General features: G+C 37.4%; 1 protein-coding gene across 1 annotated transcript in view; it reads left to right on the forward strand.

Annotated features, from left to right (window-relative positions):
• sema3bl (sema domain, immunoglobulin domain (Ig), short basic domain, secreted, (semaphorin) 3bl) overlaps window positions 1-25941 on the forward strand; it is a 65451-nt gene that overhangs the window by 5489 nt on the left and 34021 nt on the right. Inside the window, exons 2-3 of the mRNA XM_015014966.1 lie at window positions 14412-14572; window positions 21437-21496. Coding sequence (XP_014870452.1) covers window positions 14412-14572; window positions 21437-21496 — 221 coding nt within the window. The remainder of the gene's footprint in view (window positions 1-14411; window positions 14573-21436; window positions 21497-25941) is intronic.

Raw genomic sequence — 25941 nt, forward strand, 5'->3', positions numbered from 1 at the left:
TAATACCTGTGCTGAATTAAGACGGTAATAGCTGAGACATGGCTGACCGCAAAGCGCTCAAGTTATTAGTGCTGGCCATTTATATTAAAAGCTGTAAACACACCATTAATAGCTTCCTATTACAGAGTCATGCAGGTTTTTTGAGATGTTTCACTCATCTGGTCTGTGGATCTGCTGAGGACAGTAATATGCAATATGTACCTGTCGGTGTGGTGAGATGAGATAATTTGTGTGGTGAAGAAAAGAGTGTTAAACGTATAGAGAAAGCAGAATATAACTTGTCAGGGAATTTAGGTTTGCTGGCTTAATGCTTCTGAATCAGCCAAGCACTGGTCTGTGTGCTGCTGTTGCTGATGAGCCTCACTAATTGTGTTCCTGAGCCTTTTTATTTAAGACGTTGCAGACTGACATCTGTGTCTGCTGAGCTGCTGAATGTGTTTGTTTAAAGTTTCCGTGACACTGTTGCAGTCACTCAGGGTTTCGGCATCTGATGTAGACATCTGAGTGTCAGTTGTGTGGCGTGTCAGCAGTATTTCTCCTGTAACGGCTCTCAGATGGCGGCCTGGCGACTGAAGACAACAACATCGACACCGAATGTGAGAGAGAGAGCTGAGGACAAACACAGTCAGATCAGAGGTGACAGATGGGAAGGGAGCTGAAAAAGAGCTTAAGTATTGAATCTGGAGCTGAGAAGAAAAGGTGGGAACTCACAATAATAAAGCATAACAAGGTAATCTGCATAAAAAGAACTACAGAATCCTCAGAAACAGATTGTCTTTCCTTTTTCTGTATTATGTTGGGACTTAATTACAACGCTGATAAAGAATAAACATCTCTGCTGGCAACGTCTTTTTGCTTATAAAGAAAATTAAATGAAGGCCATTTAACTTGGCAAAGGAAACCTTAACTTACCTGAAAATCCTAGTCAGCTGTTCCAAGTTGTTTTTCTTCCATAACCAAAAAGATTAATTTTAGATGCCATGTGTTGGTTTATTTCATGTTGGGAGAAATTTTCAGAAAATGAATCTTAAACAAACTTTATGTGAAACACTGCAATGCCAAAACACAGACAATGCAGCATTTATTCATTGCAGCACTTGTAATGAACTATGACCATGAAACTTAATCAGCCTTGGATTTAAACAGCCTTTTAGACTGTGTAATTGTTTAATTTTCTAAACGTAGAGATGTACTGGTTGATTTCAGTTTGGCCGGTTTTGAATAACTTTCCTTGTGTATGTTGACCGTCTGAACTTCTGAAATCTCTGTCCTTAACCATGGAAAGTTCCTGCTCATCAGGTTCCAGGTATTTCATTATTCTCTGTTATTAAAAAAAAAAAAAACAGGCTGTTTTCTTGATGCTGGATACAGCATAAATACCTTCATTAACTTTGTCAGTTCATCAAAATTATACTGCGTTATGGTTTATTTTTCTGCCCAGCGAGTAATAAAGGCAGATAAAAGCTGATATTAGAGATATTAGATGAGACTGGTTCTGAGTCTGGAAGAACATTTATTTCTGTTTTACATTTAAAACAACACTGTATAACGTCTAAAACAAATATTTGAGAGAGGTGCAAAAATGAAGCACTTTACACTATTTACGTCAGAACGCAGAAGACTGAATGAATAGCGAGCTGCAGAGGAGGTTTAATAAAAAGGAGGGAAAATACAGGAGATTGAAAGAGTAGTGCAGGAATGACAGTAACGGAGGGAAGAAGAGCCAACCTGAATGCTGAGGAACACTGGTCCCTTTGACAGGCAAAGGTTGAGAGTTCAAGTCCCAACAATGTGGCATTGACCATCTGTCATGCAGATTACTAAGGACCCCAAGCAAACGCAAAACACTGTGTGAAACGTGCATGCGTGTGTGTGTGTGTGTGTGTGTGTGTGTGTGCACATTTAGTCCCACTATTCCTTCCATCTCTTTTCATTGGGAAATATGTATGGCTGTCCACTGTGATTCAATTCCTATTTAAAAGAAAAAAAAGGGTGCGCATAGTTCGGCTGCAAATGTAGCCAACAACAACCTAGATGTCCTCAGCATGGTGGTGAATTTAACACGAACCTTACACATCACAGTAGTAGACCTTGAGCGAGGAGGGTTCAAAACTTAAAAAAAGTATTTATCTAATCTCCCTAAACTCTACCCCACCCGTAAAGTTAAAGAAACACACCAGCTTCACTCTCGGCTGCTCTCAAAAGCTCCCTGATAACTATCTGTCTGTCTTCAAATGTTGGAGGTTTTAGGAGTTTTTAAAAGGTTCTTCAGTTTCTGCATGTACATCATGCTGCTAAGACCCTTCATGTTGACCCTTACTGTGGATTTGTTTCAGAGCGTTGAAATACAGATATGAAATGTATACATAGCTGAAAAAAAGGAGGAAATTAGTGAATTGCTATGAGAAAACCTGAACTGCATTTAGTAGACAAGAATATAAGTTAATTTGTCTGTAAAAGCCAACCGAGGTTGGCATAGATACCTCAAACACATCTAGGTGATTTTGAAAGAAAAAATAAAAAATAAAAATAATAATAATAATAAAAAACTTTGTTCCAAAGTCACCAAGTCACTACCAGTAAGCAACACTGCGCTGCCATTTTAACTTGTCTGTAGAGATTGTGTAGTTTATTTTACGGCTCCAGCAGAGAGAGTCAGTGCAGTGGAACCATTAAAAAAAGCCCCGTTGTCTTGGTGAAGCAGGAATAAATAAAATACCCTTTCTGAATTTCTAGATTACAGAAATTCTCTCCTCTAAGTATAACCCATCATCTTTTGTTCTTTTCCATGTTCTTTTTTTATGTAGTCTGCCAAATGTTGAGTTTTGGAACCCAGTTTTCTAAAACTGGGCGTTAAAATGGCTCTTACACTGTTGGCCTGAATTCTGTCATTGAAAAATCTCTGCTAATATGAGGAAATGAATGTGACTCTGGGGAAAATCAAGTCTTCTGACGTCTTTGAAGCCTGTGATTTTTATGCACTCCTAGTTAGCAGAGTGCTGAGACCAATGGGTTGGACTTCACAGTGTTCCTCTGCATCTTGACTGAATGCATCGCTTTTCCATAACATCACCGTTTTGCTTTAATTTTTCATACTACCCAATCAACTATGTAGAATTATTTTTTAATGCTCTATATCTATCCAAGTGCTATAGATAATTATTAGTGAGCTATTCAAACAATAAGGGATTCCTTAAGTATCACTTTAACAAGGCAGCATGACCTTCTTGCTGTGCAACATTTGTGAAGTTTGAGTCACAGTTGCGTTAGTTCTGTTGCAGGGTGCACATGTGCAGCAGCATGCCATATGAGAGCCGTGGTACCCATATGGACACATTTATCTATATTTCCAAAAGAATCTGCGGCATCCGGCATGGCAGGTGATCAAGCTGCTTTGATAAATGGTTAAAGCATTTTGGGAGCATTACTTTCTCATTGCATCATGTCTTTAAGCAACTAAAAAAATAGATATTCAATAGTGTTGTGCAAAAATTAAAATATCTTAAACATTCAAAACAGGAAAGGGTCAGACATTTAAAATAATATAACTGTTTGCAAAGTCAATGCTGATTTGGTTTACCAAATGTGTCTGCCACCTACAACAAAAGTGACATTTGCTGTTTATTTGAATTTATTCTTTTTACTGCATGTTTTCCAGTGTCTGCTTTCAAATATCTGTCAAAAAAGTCAGAATATTTACTGTCAACATATTCTTGGAATATAATTAAGTGCCTTGAAGAACAATCCAAATTAATTGGCAGGAAAATTGGTGATGTCAAAAGGGAAACAACTTTTCTTAGGCAAAGTTTAAAAAAAAACAACATAGCCCAGCCCATCTACAACCACCAGAACTTTTTTCACTCTTTTTCAATAATCACTGACATAACAAATCGGCCCACAGTTTAAGTAAAGACTTGTGTCAGACATGAAAATCAAATCTCAGAATGGAGGGAAATTAGGCAATTTACCCAAATCACAGTTTATAAAATAAAACGATGTTCTCTTTTGAATCTGACATGTGCAAACTAGAAACCTGGAAGACTTTCAAACCAAAGTGTAATTCTGTAGTGACTCACGGAGAGCCCATATGGTCCCCAGACTGAAATAAATCTGTTGGCTGGATCATCCCTAGCTTCCCCACAAAATTTCAGCAAACTGACAGAAGCCATATCAAAGAGTTGTGCCAATGTAGCGTAGAAATGTGAAATTACCCAAATTTGTGTTTTAATTTCAGGTTAAAATGTGTAGAAAAACAATTTAATTGACAATAAAATATGACCATTAAATTTAATGACTACAATATGAACACTCAAATGTTTTTATTTTTAAATGCAACAAGTGCAATCTGTTTCCAAACAGAATTGCGTTATACAACTATTTTAATATTGGTAAAAATAAGGGATTTTTTTAACCATAATAATTGTAGCATTAATTTATCCGTGACATATGGTATTATCAAAAACTAAAGGTCGGACAGATAAACCAAAACAAAGTGGGACTTTCTGTCTCCTGTCGTTTTATAGTCCTATGTAGCCATTTAGCATTTTGGCTCGGAGCCAATGTGAAGTGATGGAAAACAGAATAATGATGGTGGGAAACCTGGTTGATGGAGAACGTTACAAACGCGGAAACAAAAACACTCTTTTATTTAGCAATCAATTGGTTCTGCAGACGCATCTGAAAAGGCCATCTGACCATGGACTATACTGTACCATGATTACTATGGTCTACCACTTTTTCAATTACACAATGAATTATATAAAGCACAAAGTGAGGAAACTTTAAATTTCAAAACTTTAATTTTCTAGACACTCCTTTCTGTTGAGGATTTTTCTGGTGTTTAATGTGAAAGAGCAAGTCTATGTCTAGTACATAGACATTTTCAATTATTAGAATACAACACTCATTATGTTAATTTATTTCAGTAAGTAAAACACATGATATAGACTGCACACAGACTGTTCCTTTTTCAAGCCTTTAATTTAAGCTAATCTCTGAAGAATGCATTTAATGCCTTCTTGGCAACAGTTGAACCCACTATAAACAACAACAACAACAAAACTTTCTAGTGCCTTGAATAATGGCCAGAAATAAAACCACAGTCAAATGTCGGTTGGACTGGTTGCAAGTCCACCACAGAAAACACAGAGAAACAAGTGAGCAAACAAAATGGAGGTCAATAATAAGGAATATGTTGCTGGCCAGGAAATTAAATTGATGTATGATCATAATAAATTGAAATAAAAGCTCACACCAGATTTCAGATTTGGTTGCAATTAAAAGTGTGTTTCAACTTTTATAGTGAAGAGTTAGCCAAACCTAAGAAGTGAGAGTGCATCTGCTTTGAGCTGCTTTGAGTTAAAGTGTGTGTGTGTGTGTGTGTGTGAGGCCGTTGGTGATTTGGCTGAGCACATGAAAGCAGATTTCACTGACAGAATAAAGGCTTCAGATCAAGCTCGACAGCAGTGAAGGATGTGAGTAAAGTTGTTAATTAGAAGACTGAAGTCCAAGAAGATCAGGAAACAATGGAGGATTGGTCGTTTTTAAGAATGGATTATGAAGAGAGTGATGCAGAGGTTAGGAGGTACATTTCAGAGGGAAATTGAGAACAAGGACATGGGGAAAAAATGGCTGGTGTTCAAAGAAAGTGATAGAGTGGGGATGAGGTTACGATGACTGGAGTTTAAATCGTTCTGAAGGAGAGGAGGGAAAAGAGCGGTTGAATAATGGCAGGAGGTATAAAGAGCAGGAAAATGGATTAGATTGGGTTAAGGAGAGGGATGGGTAGAACCAAATCCAGAGAGGAGAGAGAGAAAGGGAGATTGATTATGATGATGATGATGAAATCAGGGAAGAGAGAATGGTACATCTGTGTGGGATGGTGGGGTTGACTCTATAGAGGAGGATGAGGCAACATCCTACGTTGTGTGTCAATTCGCCTGAGAGAGAGAGAAGATCAAATAACAGGAAGCATCTTTAGAGGAGAGAGAGATTCGTTAGCACTTCTTTTGTGTGTGAGAGAAGGGGAACGAAATATAGGATTTCTGATAGAAAAAGATAGACGGAGGGAGTAATAAACATAGCAGGTGATTACAACATTAAAAGTCAGAAAAAGACAAGAACCTCAACTCTTCTCTTTATTTGTGGTTACGGTTCTCACTTTTTGTTGCTGTTGTTGTTAAGTGATCTCATGTGTCTGGTTAAGATGAGTAATGAGATGTGACATCTCCAGCAAGGAGCAGGAACAACTTGGCATGGTATGTCCTAATTAAATCTGTCATCAGTTATATGTGCTGCTATTTTCTTGCCAGTGCGATTCCCTGAAACCTTAATGACTAATTGTTTGCTGGAGTTTTACAGCTGTTCATGCCAACTGCACAAGTCTTAACAATGACATCTGACATCATTAAAAAAAAAAAAAAGACAATGCGCTTTAAGGAGTAAAATGTCAGAGAAAAATATGCTCATCACCATATTCACCATATTTTGCAATGTTAGCATTACTCCAGAACAGACGCACTTACTGAATCGTCTGTATCGATTCAGAGTTCACTGAATCGATACAGACGATCAATCGATCTGTATCGATTCAGTAAAGACTGTATTGATTCAGTCTTTACTGATACAGTGAAGACTTCCATCCAAACAAGGTAAAAATGTGGTTAAAAAGTTACAAATTTGCTCATCTAAAAGCGTGTATCAAAGATGGAAGATGTTGGTTGAAATTTGATGTAATTGTTTAGGCAAAATTTTGTCAGCAGTTGTAGACTTAAGATCTCTTTTAATGGCTACTTTCTGGGTTGAATGAAGAACAAGACTAGCCGACCTTAATAAACGACCACATAAGAAGATCGATTGACTTTGGTTGTTTGGAGGTATGATTTTATATATTTTCACAAGGCAAGTTGTGGGTTTTGTGAGCTAAACAAAGCGAACGATCTCTAGTCTTTAGTTTTTACAAATAAAGTCTTCAAATCTCAAAATTGTGTTTTAAAGAATGTGTTATCAGTCCAGGGTTCTTCTGGCACTCATTGAATACAGTAGTATTTTCTCTGGAAACAACTTCAGCTCAAAAATAATGATGTAGGTCTGAAGCTGCAATCTAAAATAAAAACTATAAACTATTTGAAGCCACAACCAGCTGAGATATTAAGTTATATTTGAAACTTTAATATTTTTTTATTATTTCAACATAACAATAACTCCAACATTAGTTCAGTAACATATTTTATGCAGTGGCTGACTGTACATTTTTACGCCCTTCATCACACAAAACAGGGTGCAGCATAAATGACACACATTTTATCAATGTGATGGGACCTAATTTTTTTATTTTTATGAAAAATGCTTAATTTCATCTCATTTAGAGTTGTATAGAAATTATTTATTTTCAAGAGAGACTAACCTTGTTGGTAACATGGCAAGAAAACGATGCAGGAGGAGCTTAATCAAGACGTCTGTTTTTGTTTATCTAGAATGCACAGCACATGTATATTTAGGGACACTAGAACCTGCAAAAAAATATTGCATGCTTTACTTTGTTCTTCTGCGAAAAACACCATAATGCAAGCAGGGCAAGTATTGGATGGAAGGTAACACAAAACCTGGGAGAGAAGGATGAAAAGGAGTGGAAGGGTGTGCAGTGTTTTTAGTCCACACAGCAGATTCCAGAAATATTTGACACTCTGCAATAATATACAACCGAGATCTAATGATACCCTGGGAAGTCAGTCAGCGGTGTAATGAGTCTAATGAAACCTCGTCGGTGTGTTTGCGTGTCAGAGCTCAAGACAATTAAACGTAGAGGAGTAATATTTAGAGAAACAGCCAGTTTTGTCAGCTCTGATGTGGAAAGATGTGTCTGAACTAGGGTCCTATTTATTCATGCGGGGCTTGGGTCTGGCATACATTTTGAAATACAGGGGGTCTAATAGGCTTCAGATGTGTCCCCCTCTCCTTCTCTTTCTAAGCCAACGATAACACCGATAGCAATCACGCAGGTGTAGATATGCATGGGTGTAAACCTGTCTGAGGTTTAATACAGCTTACTCTGTGCCTCTGAACAATTTGTACTTTGGAGATTTCAGCGCACGATTTAGAGTTTTGGGTTACCTTTTTGCTTTTAGAACAAGTAAATATTTCTTGGACTGTTTTCTTTTTCCTCCTTGAACATTAAGACGTTTTTAAAGACAATTACTTTAATTGCGTTTAAATCAAATTAGACACAACCTATAAAATGAACTCATAAATACCTATTTGCAGTGGGTTATTTTAGCATTCATTAAAGTGTCACAGCTTAAATAGATAGTTTTGGACCCATTTGCATGAGCATGGAAAGATGCTGTATCTTCGATGGTACAAAAATAAAAAAATAAATAAATAAGGAAACTCAAAAATATGACAATGAAATCCAAATTACATGCAGTATGTACTGAAAGATGAGATAAAAGAAAACAGAGTGGATGACGCTGAATAGATTGGGAATGCAGAACGTGGGGAAAACGAGGATCTAGAGTCAAAGTGGAGATTGAGAAATCTGGAGCCAAGTTTCCAAACTCAGAATAAATCACACGAGATCAAAACAAGAAGCTAAAACCCCAAGCACGACCAACAATGACACAACGCATACAGTAATTTACCAGATGTCAGTGTAATGTTTGTAACAGTTTATTTATTGTCATAATAAAAGCTAATTCAAAAGCCAGGGGTATTGTTTGATCGTTGGCATTTTTAAATTTCTCATTCTGAAACTGGTGCAGCTTTCCTGTATATGGGAAAGCTTTGGAAAACTTCTAGACATTTGCTGGGAAGACGTTTAATCAGTTTCCAATATTACTAACAATAGCTGCATTTGTTTGTCACACAAAATACAGGAGTCCAGGATACAAAACAACCGGCTCTGTTTGCCATCTAGTGTCAGCAGAGATGCTAAGCTGCATGTTTTTGGACTGTCAAATCATTTATAACAGCGCTGGGACACCTACACAGAGCAAAAAAGTTTATACAAACAGAGGAAGGATGGAAAAAAATCAGCTGCGGATAAGAGTTTCCAGAGAAAACATTTCCAACTCATTGGAAGGGAAAACTCAAATGTTTGCTGGTGTCATTTTCATCACAACTCATTTCTTCTAATCCTCATTCAGAAGTTTGATTACATTTCATTGTTCTTTGCGTAATGGTGAAATCATGTAAGCTCCCACATCAAAGAAAAACCGCAAACCGCACAAGTGAATAAGACGTCCACATGTCCCTCCGCCAGTTCTGACAGGCGTCTCACCAGGGCAGGCTGACTAAGCAGAACGCTGCATAAATTACTGCATAAACATCTCCGCAGATCTCACAACGGGGCGATGCAAAAGCTTAGGTTGGACACAGTGAAACCAGATGCTGCTTCGCCTGTCGCTTCGGTTTGGCACGTCTGCTGTTTGTGGATGCAGCGTTGGCCCGCTGCCTGCGGGGAAACGATACACATTGAAGACAGATGTTTCACCTTGGATGCTGTCAGAACTTTGCAGCTATATATGGTCTGCAGGCAAAAGATGGTTGAAGGGGAAAAAAATGGCACAAAGGAGGAAAAGAGATCAGGTTGCAAAGGGCAGAAAGTAGGGACGACATCTAGACAGGCAGGAGAGATGAAACTACAAGATATGGCATTTAAAGGCAACTTCAAGAGACAAGAAATAATGAGTTGGGGAATTAAGGACGAACGTGAGCGTGATGGAGACGAGGAAAGGGGAATAATGAAGGAAGAGAGATGCAGAAGAAAAGACAGCAGGAGTTGAAATGTGGCTCGTGAGATGTTAGACGATGGTGTGACTTCAGCAGTGAAGTGATGAGCTGCTGGAGTGATAACAAGCCACAGATGGAAGCTGTTAACCTTTTATCCTGTTTTAGTGTCATTGTGTAATGCACTTTTATGTGCTTACATTTTTCGCTTTGGCTAGAAAGGGACGTGTATATATCAGTGATTTATGAAGTTTACAGGTGGAGCCGGAGAGAAGGAGACGTTAAAGAGGATTCTGCTTATGCTTCCAAATGAGTTTAGGGTAAATACGAATGCCACAAAGATGAAAGTTACACACTGTGAGTTTGGTCAAGGAGCCACATAATGTTTGCTCCTTTAAGGCACACAAGGGGAGGTAACTGGATGTTTTAAGGAAGTTGTAACCTACTAACCAAATGTTTGTACAAGTTGTGGTTTTGTGCAAACCACAAGTGGCTCTTTGCCTTAAAGTTTGCATGTGTTAAAACTGCCACCATGTTGTGACAGCATAACATGAGACAGATAATCTGTGAAAAGATCAATCTCCTCCTTCTCTTCCAAGTGGTCCTATTGCTGTCTGAAGAAATGCACCACTCCTGGTGGAAAAACCACCAATTAGAGACAGGGGGAGGGACTTAGCGCTGTCAATCATCCTCATGAACATGCTCCTACATGTGGAAATTGCGGAGAGACAACTCACCATTACAGAAAAACTCTTCATCCAATGTCATCGGTGGCTATGCTAACTAGCCTTAGCATTCATAACAGGCTCTGCTGAAGGGGAGAAGCTGAATAGAGAGAGAAGGGAGCGGGGAGGAAAGGAAGCGACACACACACAGGCATGACTGACAGCACTAAGTGTTTCTAGTTAGCACTGGGAGCTCTGGGAGAAGGCAAAGGAGCAAAGCCTTTGTCTCATACTACACTTTAAGTGTAGGGAAACGGTACCAGAAGTGGAGTCAACTCAGCAAGAACCTCACCATCATGACATAGTGACACTAACACAAACACGTTGAAACTGTATTTTTTTTTTTTTTTTTTTAATAAAAGTTACACACTGTAGCTTCAAACATCAAATTACTTTATCTGTGACGGTGCCATTTCTTTGTTTTCATATTTAAAGACCAAACAACCATCTAGGAATAAAAGTTCAGTGCATTTTGATTGCTCCCAAGTGGTCAGATGCTTGTCAGATGAGATAATAGGAAACTTTGAAAATATGTGCAGAACATATGGCTTCTCAGGACATTAATCCTGCAGAATACTCAGAAAATGCATGGCAGCCTGTTTTAGACTGAGCTCAAATTGCATACGCTTCGGTGTTGGATGCATACGGAGGTGATTTTTGGCATGTTTTTCACATAAGGCACCATATCCTCCTGTGCCTCGGAAATACACGGCAGATACAGAGCGGGATGAGGATATTAACATTCCATGGCTAATCTTCTGGATGTTTCATCAGCTGGAAAATGTGCAACAGTGTTTGTGTTTTTGGTGAAAAAAAAAACTGTTTCTCACAATCTTCTGAAACATGCCACACATACCTGACAGTCTTTGTATTGTTTTGACTGACAACAACTGTATGTATATCTGCAGGGCAATGTTTATATGGAGACACAGCGTTTAATTAAGCACTGAGGTAAATAGATGGATCATCCGAAACATTTTGCAATGAAGCCTAATCTTCTGCCTGCTTGGCACATAAACGGTTTGGGTTTTTCATATGTTTCTAAAATCTTCTGCATTAAGACTTGAGATTTTGCATTATGTCAGAATCTGGCACAGTGAGGCATGTAAGATGACATGACAACGGACTGCTGTGTAGCAATCCAAAACAACCACCAGAAAGATGGATGGAAAATGTTCAACGTTTTGAGGTAATCGCATGTCTTTTCCAAGAACAGAGGAAGGTTGTGGATCCAGATCATTAAAATGCCAACAGTAATACTGTCTTCAATCTTTAAAATCCTGAACTCCACTCATGTTGCCACGTAACTTATGTTCCTGCATTTGTGGTCTCTCGTGTGCGATCTCAAAGAAGAGATTCATAGACATCTGAGATGTTGAATCGGTCTTTAAAAGATCACTGAGGTTTTATTGATACTTGGACATGCCTAAAATTCATACACGTCTGATATTGTGAAGGCATATGGTAATTTTTTTTCCTTCAGCACCATCACGTTTTATATGAATTATAAAAATGTAAACCCTAAAGGCATGTGTGAAATAAACTCAGTGACAGATAAAAGGGCAGTGACAAATCGTCAGAGGCAAAGTGAGGTCAATATTGCTTTCCTTTTCCGTCTTTCTGTATGATTCATGTTGTGATTTCTGATGAATCCTTTAGTCAGTGGTCTGTTTTCGGATTTCCTCTACATCTTTATCTTTCTGCTCATTATTGTCTGACTTTCTGCTGCTCCTAATTCCACGTTATCATCCTGTTCTTCCCGATTTTCCTGTCCTTGCTCTAACTCACTTTGTTCCTGTGAAAATCCCTGTTGCCTCCCGACTTCCTTTTTCCTCATTATTATGTTACCAGCAGCTATAAAGCCTTCCTCTCTTTGCTGGCTAACTAGGGTGTTTTTGTAGAAATAATTATTATAATTTATGTCTCTGTGGGCATTACATAGGATAGGACTTTTCTAGTTCGCGTGGATTTTAATTGAGCTGCTTTGAAGAAAATATCTAAGAAACATATTAGAAATGTCTGAAATGCCAAAAAGTTCTTCACAACATAATAGCAACCACTTCCTCATGTTTAATGAGGGAATTTCATATATACTAGCTTTTCTGTTTTTTTTTGTTTTGTTTGTTTGCTTGTTTTGGTTGATTTGATTTATCACACACTGTAATATAAGTTTTAACCAAATGCTGAACGCCTACTTTTATCCACTTTAAACCTCAAGCTGTGCATTTATTTTTTTTATACAGCAGAAGGTTAACGAGGTTTCTCTTTGCCAACAGTTGCAGTGTTTTGCTGAAATATTTATACGTCTTTACAGTTTCCATGTCTTATCATGTCTTCATCCAAGCCAATAAATAACACCAATCAAGTAAATTTCAGAATAAGCTGTTTTGTGTTGATAAACAGGATTTGGATTTTTTATTTTTTTTTAATGGGAGCAACATGTGTAATCAACTCTTCCACGTAACTAGCAGATATGTTTTCCCTAATGTTGCCCCATTTGAAGGGAAATTAACAAACAGTGGTAACAGACTTGTTGCTAAGAAGCACTACAACAAAGATAACACTGACCAAACACAACTTTCTCTACTCTTTTGTGCAATATTTACTTTTACAAGCCACTTCCTACCTGCATTTACCTTCTGATAATTGGTGGTGACTGGAGACTCTTCCAAATGAGCCGCTTGCACAGAGGTACAAGGCGGACGGCTAATATAATTAATCAAGTGTTCTAAAACAAGCAAATTGATGGGAAATAAGTAAATAAAATAATATGAGCCTACAGCAAAGTTTTGCCGTCTCTGCACCTTTGTGAGGGTGAGAAATGGAGATCTCTACTAAAAACAGATCCGCAGTGACGGACGAGGTGTGACGGGGTCTTCCAGCTTCACTCTGTCAATATGCTTTGCTGAGTGCTGAGTGACTCGAGCCCCATTCTCACCATCCCCGTGTTTGCATGAGCATGTTTGCCTGGGTGTATTGGGCCGAGCGAGAGAGTGGTACAGACGAGTGATGAGAGATGGGCAGAACGTCGATTCAGACCCGCATCGCCGTCAGCGGGGCTTTGACAGTCATGTGACAACTTCTCATGTGCAACTTTTTTTCTCCTCATGTCTTTACCTGGAGAAGGAGTCAAAATGTTGGAGAAGAAGCAAGCCGAAAAGATGAGACAGATGTGAAACACGTGTTAAACAGGGTTTTAATGGCTTCACTGTATGGTTGATGGAATATGAAATGCTAGATTTAAAATTATTATTTGTATTGTACACAAATTATAAATATTTAAAACAAAATGACTTGTGGATGCTTGGAAGATGTTGTTTTACTGACACTACATGTTGGCATTGTTTAAGTTTTCTTTCACACTCTGGAAAATGAAGTTGCAGTAACCTGACTGAACTTGCATACATGGGAAGAAAATGCAAACTACAAAGCTGGGATTTGGTCTGCAAAGCAACAGCAGCACTTATATGTTTAATGGAAAAACCTGCTAAGTATCTGTTTTTATTCGATGCTCACTTTTTTTCTTAGTAGGTTTTAACCCTTAGGAGACTATGTTGATGGTTCTGAAAAAAGGAGAATTTGATTGTTAGGACCAAGGGAAATATGTTACATTTGGTGGATGAAGGTGAAAAGTACTATAATAATATATGGGGAAATCTGAAAAAGAATAAGAGATGATATAAGAGGACCATCTGGAAATTGTTTCAGTGCTTGATACTTAACTTCTTAACCCCAAAACTAAGATGCATCATACGCTGAACTGTTAGATAATTGCATCCATGTTTCCTTGCAAAAGCTGAGAGCACGTTTGTGTTCCAAACACTGCGATGAGAGCAGGAACGGATGCTTGGGAAAACTCTTCATGTGATGAAATGTGTCCCTCTGTCCTTTCAACAGGGACATCAAAACAACAAGCCGTGTCACTCCAGCTAACATTTTCTTTTCCTCTGCTTTCTACAGACCTGCTGTCCACCAACAGGTCGTCCATCTTTAGCGGCCATGACGGCCAGCTCTCACTCAGCGCTGTCCTTCTTGATGAGTACCGTGATCGGCTCTTCCTGGGAGGTAAAGATGTCCTGTACTCTGTCATGCTGAGTCCCGTCAGCAGTGAATCCAAAGAGGTGAGGTTTCAGTATGCTTTAGACAGTTTGTTTATGCTGAGGATATTTTTGTTTGTATCAAGTTTTCTGTTGTAAAGATTGACATAGCATTGCATATTTAATACACATTGAGTCACTTATTTATAAAAGTTGCAGTCATTCTGCAACTGGTCTCAGTCTGTAGAATGATGATTTTACGGGTAATGAGACACTGTGGGGTTAGTTTTCTTCTTTTTTCCCCCAGAACTGTTCTTCTATACAGAACATCTGTTTAAATAAACTCTGCTATAAATCAAGCACAAATAGGGAGTGGGGGGTCAAACCTGAGCAGACATATCATTTAATATTAGTCCAGTTGCATCATAGTTGAAATGTGGAAAATATTAAACACAATTCAACAAAAGATCGCTTTACAGATAAACAGCAAAGGATGAGAGAATCACGGATTCATGGTAAATTTATTGTTGTCCATCAATCCCTCCTTTGCTCTGTTTACCCTATAAACAGTGTATATCTTAGCATTGTTATTTTGCTCTATGAATAGTTACCTTCTAGCCTATTCCATGCCAAGTTTAATGTTTCTCTTCTGATGCCTGAACACCTGCAAAGGGGAAGCTCCTCATAAATCATTTCAATATTTATTATTGTTATATATTAGCAGCAAAGATACAAGGAAGGTTAAACTACGAAGCAGATCCTCTTCTAAAGAGTCTGGATGTTTAAATATTCATCATATATTGCATAGTTAATCATGTATCCAAAATAACAAAATGTTGTCAAGCCAATTCTAAAGTCAAGACCATACAGTAATGTAATATTTTTACTTGAATGTGAAACAAATTTTCAACGAAAACCTTTGAAAAGTTTTCAAATTCCTTGAACGTCACCAAAAACTTTAATGTATTTTACTGAAATGGTATCTGATAGTTCAGTGCAAAGTATTGCATAATATGAGGTGGAAAAGCAGCATCAAGTCTAACAATGCTTGACACTGCGTAGAAGAGTAAACAGGGATAATGTTCTCTGGATGCTCTTTTTGCACCTAAACTGGCAAGTCGTGATGATGTAGCTGCAGGCGGATCTGAAGTGTTGACTCAGAGAGGCTGAATACAAAATGCATGCAGCACTCCTCAAATTTTTGTTTTCACATGTCTAAAATTATTGAACCCATTGGGAAAACCATGTATTCTTTTCTTTCATCTTCATTTGTCTGTCACACAAAATCCCGTAAAAGTGCCTTAAAACTTGTGGTTGTAATGTGACAAATTATGAAAATGTTTCATGTAGAAATTTTGTATGTATGCAAGAAAACGAAAATCAAGTAACAAGCCACAGATGTCCTACTTGTAAAAAGAGGTGAATATTAGTGGATTAAACTCTGTCAGGTTGTAGTTTAAGTTTTTCACACTTTTTAAAATCATAAAACTTATGAAATCTGTATATTATGACACAGGTTATACATATACTACAGTAAACGATTCAAATCCTATGTTAGGTGGTGTTCTTTATCTAATATAATTTATTTCATGGATGAGTAAATCAAAATGTGCTTAGGCCCTACTGGTGGAGTCCTGAAACTTATACTGAACAGCATGAAAGTTTTTTTTTTTTTTTTTTTTTGGAAGACTAAGTCCTCAGGGAAATTGATGAGTTCAGTGTAAAACAAGATTTAATTTCACCAGCATGTTTCCAGACTGGTTGAAGGGAAAATGTGCTACATATGTTACATGTATTCATACTGTACCTTACAGCCTGTACTTATGCTCCATAAACGGTTTGTGGTGAACAAAGGTAACTTTTTAAAACTGATATCCCCACTGCGCTCATGAAAGGAGCAGAAACAACAGAATGTTCACTTTTTGACAAGTAAAAAAACGTCTTGACTGACACGAAGTGAACGTGTGAGTAGAGAAGTGAAATACACTGAAAAGTATATATCAAGCACTTATGTCTGATTTGTCTCTCAGTCCACAGTGAATTCACAGATATTAGAAAACTCTCATGTTTTAAAAGTTATCAACATTGCCTTCTAAAAAAGGAAATTTATAATCAGCTAGGGATCTGCCCTATAATATACCACTTGTACTTTAAGTAATATCAAGCATGCATTAGTACCAGTGAAACATTATGTTTTTTTAATAATCTAAGATGTTCATCAGTGTTGCTGGAAGATACCAAATATCCACTTGCTGCCACTTCTTGGGTGTTACAAGAAACTAGAACCACAATTTAGTAACATTTTAAAACCACCATATGTAATTGATTCAAAAATTATAGTGTTGTTTGTTATCCGTTATTGACTTTTGTCATCTGGCTGTCATTTCAGGAGATAGTTAATGTTTGGTAGTTTCATTGTTACGCTGGCAAAAATGTGGAAAAAGAAAATTATTCACTAATTCAAAGTAAATAAATTCCCATATTATAATTTGTAAGAAAACCAAAATATGTCATATAAATCAATGAAAAATGTTTGTTTGATATGGTCCATTTCGTCAGTGTTATATATACAGTGGTATTTAATAAAATACCTTTGGTTATTGCAGCATAAATAACATGTTCAGTCTTTCTTTCCTGCATGGGCCTGGAATCGGGGTTGGCTGTCACAGACGTTTCATATGTTTCTGCACGTCCAGACAACTCGTTTATTTTGCCCAGTGTTTGGTTACGTGTGCTGAATAGTGTGAACTGTGCTACCTTGGTGATTCTCGTGATGGCATCTGTTCTGGCTCACTTAGCGTTGCTCAACTCAACAGGAATCCTTTCGGTGTGAAAGCAATACAGAGCTGGAACTGGTGTGTTGATAAAAGCAGAGGGCGTGTTGAAAGTTGAAGTCTCTCCTTGGAGGACCGCATTTCTTATTTCTTGAGTGAATTTTAATGGTCTTAGTGTTTCAGTCCAATATTTAAAACAAACAACATCGTATCACTGCTGCAACTTTGTTCATTACAGTTTTGGGTTTGGTTTTAATGCACAAACCCAAAAGGAAAAGGATATGCTTTAGTTTATGCAATGTGCTCCCAGCTTATGACAAAATTTAAGGTTAGTTTTCTCTTTCTTGGGATGAGATTTATGCCTACTTTGTTGTATATTATTTGCAAATGGAGTTCATTAAACCATTGGCGATTATCATGGCTCTAATCTTGGCGGGACGTTAAAGAATTGTTTCTGGATCTACTGATCTTTGGATGATTTATTTACATAAGCAGATTAAAGTCAAAGGGCTTTATGACTTGTTTGCGTCTCACCCTGGAAAGTCATCAGTAGTTTAAAAAGACTGTCTTTTATTTATACATTTTAAAGATTAAAGAAATATTTGAAATCAAACGGCATGTTTTGGAGCCAGAAGCGAAGCATGATGGGAGAGATAGAGCGGCAGGTGAAGGCTGGCTGGCCTCCTGAAGCGTGCAAACCCAGAGATTTAGACAATGGATTGAATATTGCAACACAATGACTTGGACCCCTGGGACCTAAAATTGGGTCGGGTGGATTTTAACCGTATCAGTAAAACATGCCAGGTCAGAGTTTGTCGTAATGCAATGACGCACATTAGTGTGGATTATTCTGAATCATGCCAAATAAAGATCTTCAGAGAGCTGACGCATTTGGTTCCACCTTTTATTTTAACTTCATTTTACTCAACATAAAACATATAATCTCTAATGATGATTCAGTTTTAGAAGAAAAAAAAAGCGCTCATAAAGGAAGATTGGATGTTTGAGAGAATAGCCAATCCTTTGATAAGAAGGTGGAGCTGTCTGACTGTGGTCATGTTAACGTTGTCATATTAGATTACAGCATAATCAAGATCTCCCAGTTTCTATACAGAGTTTGAGTGAAAGTTGACATTTGCCAAATATTTTTCCCATTCAGAGAGATGTATGATAAAGCAAAGCATGGAAATATGCTGCGCCGTTCAAATATTATAATTCAGACTGATTTACAGAAAATTAGAGGAACAAAGTTATTTGAAGACTAGTGTGGTGTGAGCCATTTTCCTGGTGTTGACTCTGCCAGCAGTATTTTGGATGAACTGCAGCTGCCTATAAAGACGCCATCACTGTAATCTAATCTGAAGGTTTTATTAAAAACCCTAAATTATGCCACTGTTTTAAGTTTAAGATTAAAGATTACTCTGGTTAAAGATTAAACTTTGTGAGAATATCAAACGTAATCTTGTCTTGATAATGATGCGTGTCTTGCATGCTTTTAAGTTAGTCAGCCTTGTTCAGTTTAATTAAGCCTTGATCTTTAACGATGTATTTTGAGACCAAAAGTAACGTTTTCTTCCTCTTCTCCATAAAGCTGGATGGGTTTAAATAAAACCTTCTGGTTAAATTTATAATTTATTAAATTACATAAGCCTAACCTCAGCTCAGTCTAAATCTTTTTTTCTACATTTTTCACCATAAAATATTTTTTACAGTGTCACATATCTGCAATATCACTGCAGCAGAGGACTGCTAAGCACCGTCATAAAATTATTGACACAATTCTGGAAATCATTTAGAAAACCATGCATATTTTCTTGGTTTACTTTTGTATAAAATGAACTTTTTAGACAAAGATTTCTAAATGAGCTGTTGCCTTGCAGCAAGAAGGTTCTGGGTTCTTTTCCTGGTCTTTCTGCATGGAGTTTGCATGTTCTCCCTGTGCATGCATGGGTTTTCTCCAGGTACTCCGGTTTCCTCCCACAGTCCAAAAACATGACTGACCGGTTAATTGGCCTCTTCAAATTGCCCCTATGTGTGAGTGAGTGTGGATGGTTGTGTGTCTCTGTGTTGTCCTGCGACAGACTGGCGACCTGTCCAGGGTGACCCCGCCTCTCGCCCGGAACGTTAGCTGGAGATAGGCACCAGCACCCCTCCTGATCCCAGTAAGAGACAAGGGTGTAAAGAAAATGGATGGATTTCTAAATTATTGATAGTTGAGACTGACTACCAGAGACGTGTTTTTAATGACACCATTTTGTTAAACGGATATGATAAATATTGCCTTCCTGTGCAATTCCACTTGAAAAAAGTTCTCGCTTTCATCACAATCTAGGCTCGCTCTCTTTAACTCTGATTGTCTCCGGACGGTTTTCAACCGGACCAATCAGTGAACAGAAAGAGAAGCGTGAACAACAGCATCGATTTTCAGTCTGCCTCTAGTTTTAACAATGGCAGCAGAGGAAGTGAAGGAACCTGTTCAGTCCGTTCGCTCTTCCAAATATTGAATTAAGATTAACAGTCACCTTGTTCGGGTCAGCACTTCTCTCTTTGCAGTGGAGGACAGTTGTTTACATTGCAGGCAGTTTGTGGTAAGCTTCTTAACATTGAACTGGCACATTACATACGTCACAGCCAAATGGGTAACATTTAAAACCTCAACACAGTCCACTCCTCCCGGAAGCAATCGTTTCTCAATAGTCCAGATCCTCTGGACTGGGCCATTGATTCTTACCAGGCTGGGTCAGTAAGGTTCCTCTTGCTTTTCAGTTTTCACATTACTAATACAAATGAAACATAAAGTATAAATGATTTATACAATTTTGGGTGGATGCTTTTAGTTTTTCAGATTTGCACCAAGTCCACTGGGAGGATTTTGGTGATATTGAAGTTTATGTCAGAGGATATACAGTGTGCCTTACAGTTTTACTGCTGACATGAAATCCATGTGTAATTGGTACAAGAAGAGAATGTGGTTCAGCTTTGAGGCCAACAAGGCACTTTACTGCTTCTGATTCATTCTCACTCTGTCCCTATAGCTGCGGCAGGAGCCCTAAGCACATGCACATGTTCTCCATGCATATTCTGGAGTCAGTGAGCCAACCTAATGCAAGTCTGGGTCATTTGTTTTTCCCCCCCACTGGTTGCTTTTATCTCGACTAGCCAAAACAAAGCCAGTTTCCTTCTGCACCAGACAAATGCTTATTGTCTTTAGAAGTCGGTACAAAACAACAGTTTTACCAACGTCACTGAACCCCGACAGAGGCAGCCCTGGGCCTTTCTTTACAGAAACAGCAAGTATGAATACAACATTTGCAGACAGCAGTGGAAAGAATAGCCTCAGTGTCTGGGGTACAGTTTTCATTTCACACACGTCACCGAGAATCCAACAGATTTTCTCATTCATGCCTCTTGGACCGTTACAGTGGGAATCTAGAGGAAAAAAGAATAGAAAATCCTACTTTATATTTGTATTTTTTTTTAAAAAAAACATACTTGTCATATTTAGTGTATTTTGAGAATAGTTTTGATTCGTGTTGCACAGTTTCTCAACCTTACCCATACTATTGAACAAAGAAATCATTCAATAATCTTTACAAACCGGGGAGCAACAGCACTTGTCAACTAAAAAAAAAAAAGAAAAATCCTGGACATGAGATCATAATACAGGTCTAATGTTTGTTTAAAAAGAACCCCATATTGCTAAAGATGGGTGTGAAAGCCGAACAGAATTTAATAAGACCCATAAAAAACTTTATTGCTTCGTCTGATATTACATCAGTTTCAAGCCTGCAAATTTTATGTACCATTTTCAAATATTACCTCAGTACGTACTATAAAGCTTTGGCTTGTCTACCATGAAGTTCCCCCTTTGCTCATTAAAAATCTTATGTATGTGATCTACTTAGTAAATTGCTTTCAATTAATCTCATTTAATGATACTAAAGCTGAGTATGTGTTTGTTTTTGTTTACCGGAAAGTTGTGGTAAAGCAGTCGATTTATGGTAATTGTTTGCTTTACCATCAATTAGTAATTGCTTCCCCAAAGCAATCACATTTTGCTACATTGTCAAATAAAATGGCTGTTTGTATAATTTCACTGTTATGAGGCTATTAATTATCCAGTTCTTCTTTTACGTCCGTCCTAAATGCCCCTTTGGTTTGTCTTCCTCCACAGATCTACTGGCCTCCGTTACCTGGAAAGAGAGAAGACTGCATTCAGACAGGGAAGGAACAGGTGAGCACTGCTTCTCTTTTCAACCTCTTTTAAAAATTGCAGCTTGTAAAAGTATTAAAACACCTGGACCTTTTCCACATCAATGGATTTTCTTAGGTTTAATGTGAAAAAACAACACAAAGTGGTGTGTGATTGTCTTGAGTAGAACATTTCAACATAATGAGTCTACAATAGTCCAAAAATCAGCATTCACTGTATTTTGTCAAGGTTTTCACTCCACCCAGATTATAAATAAGTGTGTTATTTCCAACGGATCATAGTTTGTCTAAAACTACAGCTTTCTGGCCTCTAAACGTCCCTAAAGGAACAATTAGAGAAACAAACTTGGGGCTAAACAGCTGAGGCCTGTTTTTTATTGTAAGGTCTTTTCTCACTGTCTCCCAATGCTACATCTTACAAATGTACTGCAGGAATGTGTAAAAGATTTAAACCATCTCTACTTTCTTTATTTTGATTTTCAACATGCATACTTTATTGGAATGGTTCTGAAATTTTAAAAATTCACCAATTTCCCAGATTTTCCTAAGATTTTTTAACAACTTATTTTGTTAACTCTATTGCTGTTTCTTTTCACATTTCACAGATTTGTCACTAAATTACTGTTGCGTACTTGGACCTTCACATGACATCATGATATGCACTATTTCAACTAGGACATAATGGTAGATGAAGCTCACAAGAACAAGAACAAGACAAGATTTCAGCAACAGTATTTATAAAAGTTTACGTTTTTTTTCAGCTGACAGTGAATATTTCACAAATCTCAAGCTAAGGTTTTCAAAACTAGGTTAGATTCAGATCTAGAACCTGGCCCAAGCATTGGTGACCTCTGGCATAATTATCTATTGAACTCGATAACTCCAAAGCAGACTTTTATGAAAGTCATCAAAGTGTTGCAATATCTAGTGTCAGTGTTGCTCCTCTGCAGAGTAAAACTGTGTGCGCTTGTTGTGTCATAAACACTAAATAAAGCAAATGAATGTAATGAGGAACACGCTAAAATGTAAAAAATCTGAACTCCTTTAACTTGTGGAACTGCAAAAACATGTTGGTGCAAATAAAATCCTAAGTAAATTTTAGAATTGTTTTGGAAACATGAAATTCCTACAACTATTTATTTATTTATTTATTTTTAGTTGCACAGTGAATGCATGCTGAATGAGTTATAAAAATAATGAATTTTGTGCAACTTCTTGCTCTGAAATAAGAAGTGTGACGGGCATCGCATCTGGAACGAGTTAGACTTTGTGTGTCCTCTGCGCTTTCACATATAAGTTATAAGCTTTGTTTGAAGTGGCAGGTGTCTGGGGTGTCTTATAGCAGTTTTATTGTGCGTTTCTCATATGCTGTTCACAGCAGTCATGCAGGGGAAGATGCGTATGTGTGCAGAGGAGGTGCAACACTTTATCAGAGGAGTCAAAAGGCTGTGCATGTCGATGTCTTTCTGCATTCCTTCACAAATGCTGTTTTTTGTCAGTTGTTTGGTTTTAAACTGAGTGAAAGGGTTTCAGACACAGAGCACTGACAGATTCACGCCGGTCTACATGTGTTATGGCCCGTCTGTCGGCTGTGCACGTCTAACACAGACAGAAGGAAGGTTGAAAGGTGAAAGGTTTTCACCTTGTTCTGTTTTATGTTTGTGTTTTGCAATGTAAAAGAGATATCTGGAATCTTACATGGCACTAAGAGTATACAAAACATTGGTTTGAGTGCTAATATAAGAGTGTGTGTGCATATACATATATATATATATATATATATATATATATATATATATATATATATATATATATATATATATATATATATATATTTAAAACATGTACCTGTACTTAAAAAAAAAAATCAGAAAAAGCAGGGGCGTGGCGTTGGCATCCAAGTCAAAACCTCACAGCTGCCACAATCATTAATCACTGCTGAAACAAATAAATACCAGGCAGAGTGAAGGCATTTGGTGACTTCAGCTAAACTTGTTCTGCCTTGTTCTTGCTGTTCCATTTCTTTCCATTTCATTGATTTGCATGTTGCTCTTGGAAGCTGACTGCAAATGAGTTGGGCACATATTCCTTTCCCTAGCGGATAAAATTAGATATGTAATGCAGTGTAGTACCTACCCAAAATTTAATATTGCAATGTTTATAAGCCATGACATTTAATTAAAAAAATAGAGAAAGTCTGCTATTGTTTATACATAATTAAATCTTTTAGTTAAAACACTATTGTTGTCTGTAATCCAACCATTTCTATGGTAAAGCTTCATTACAGAGGAGCTGCTACATTGTGTTCCCTCTGTGGGTGATGTGTGGTAGAAAAATCTCTCATGGGTAAATACCTCTTAACAAGAACCTTGCGTTCTGCATGGATTTTGCATGTTTCCCACATGCATGTATGTGTTCTCTCTCCAGCCACTCCATCTTCTTCCCACAGTCCAGAAATCTGAATGTTAAGATCTGGTGACGGCTGTGGTAATAAACTGTTTATGTGTGTGTGTGTGTGTGTGTGTGTGTGTGTGTGTGTGTGTTTGTTTGTGCCTCAATGAATCAGTTGTACACAGCTGGTCAAGTCAGTGCAATATTTCTTCAGATCCAAAAATGCAGAAAAATTCATAATAGTCGATTTGTGTTGCCAACAGTAGTTATCCTGGTCATTGAGCGAATCCGTTAGCAAAGCCCAGTGGTTACCCTTGTTCCAAATACATGCTGTGTGAGGTCCTTACTGTTGTATGAGTCAAATTATAGTCAGGCCTTTCATAAGGAGAGGCGGACCATGGTAATGACTTTTGAGAAATGTCCTCCAGGTAGTTTTATATAGTACATTTAGATATGTACACATATTCTAAAGTCTGTTTGTTTACAAACTAATGCTGAAAAACTGGTCTGTGGTCTTTGCAGGAGCTTTTCACATTGTTTCTCTCTTTAGAGTTGTTAGAAAACAAGATTGTAGAAATCATTGTAAATAAAACTCTTTAGGCTGCTCAGTTGAGTTTTTCTTTACTAAAATTACTATTTGTTTGGTAACATAATAGGAGTAGTTATGAGTGTTGGGGAAAAATGATCTCATTCCATTTTGAAAGACTTTCCAGTCCTCTCTAAAAATGCATCATTTCAGATGCATTTCCAGCTGTAGAAACCAAACAACTGGATGGTCTAGTTCATCCAGCTATGTTGCCGTCCAGGTCTTATTCACACATGCATAACATTTATGTATTTGTTTTTATGTTTCTTGTTAGCATTACAGCATCAGTCTCGCTTTTTATTCCATGTTGTTTTCACTCTAGTCCACTCTGTATGTCCAAAATTGCCTCTCACTGACTTGTTGACTATTCATAAAGGAACACTTTTTCCTCATGGCGGTGATTAAAAAATGTCAGCATTCTTCCTGTTGTATTGACATTTTGATAATGAGCACAGCGTTGTTGCTTGCAAAACTGTTTTGCCAATGATAATAAAAAAACAAGTTTGCTCAGAATGAGAGATTTGCTCGGTGCAATCGGCTTAAACCTCTTATTAATAAGCACTAAATGATCAACTGAATTAATCTGTATTGTGTTACAACTAGGACTGAACTCAACAGTTTTTAATTTGGATCTGAATCGAACTATATGATTGGACTCTATGTAGCTAAGTGTTGAACTTAAACTCATTTGCCTTCAAATTACTTTTGTGGGAATTGTTGGTATTAAACGAGTAAACTGAATTAAACTAAATGATTAAAATATTGCTTATTTATAACGGTTTTACATAAATATGCTGAAAACGTTCTAAACTTTGGTAAATGATGGGACGAAATGTGACCAAAGATGCACATTTCAGATGTTGTATTGAATGTTATATCATTAAATTACAGCCTAGTTAACCAGCTATGCAGTTTCAGTGGCTGCTTTTGGTGTATTTTCTACAGCATCTTGTTCTTTCTTTGGAGGTTTGTAAAAAAAAAAAAAAGTTAACATCGTGTCTATTGAGCTGGAGTTCAGCGTGGATCAACCTCTAACCTTCTTCATAGCTTCCACAAAGTCTTTAAAGACATGCAGCCTGATTGTCAATGTGCTGTCATGTATGCAAAATGAATCTTGGTCTAGTTTATTTTTTTCTTCAGTACTGTAACACTGTTTGTAAGATCACTGGATTAGTCAAACTTCCACAAAATGACTGAATGTGGCAGACAGTCGGGTTTCGTCAGCAATGAGGTTGCCATGCAACTTCACTACACACTGACTCTTTGCCTACTCTATGCTATCCAAAACAATTAAGCTCACTATTGCTTCACTGCAGTATTTTTTTTTTTTATCTAGATCTCCACACAGCACTGTGAACTCATGGATCTACATTCCTACCAGAGCAAGATGAGATTACAGTTAAAAAAAAAAAAAAAAAAAAAAAAAAAAGAATTTTTTTTTTTGTTTTTAAAATCAGGGGGAGAATTTTTTTTTTTTTTCCCTTTAAATT

This window comes from Poecilia latipinna, unplaced genomic scaffold, assembly GCF_001443285.1.
Source record: "Poecilia latipinna isolate Pla-1442-1.1 unplaced genomic scaffold, P_latipinna-1.0 Scaffold1868, whole genome shotgun sequence".
Classification (NCBI taxonomy): domain Eukaryota; kingdom Metazoa; phylum Chordata; class Actinopteri; order Cyprinodontiformes; family Poeciliidae; genus Poecilia; species Poecilia latipinna.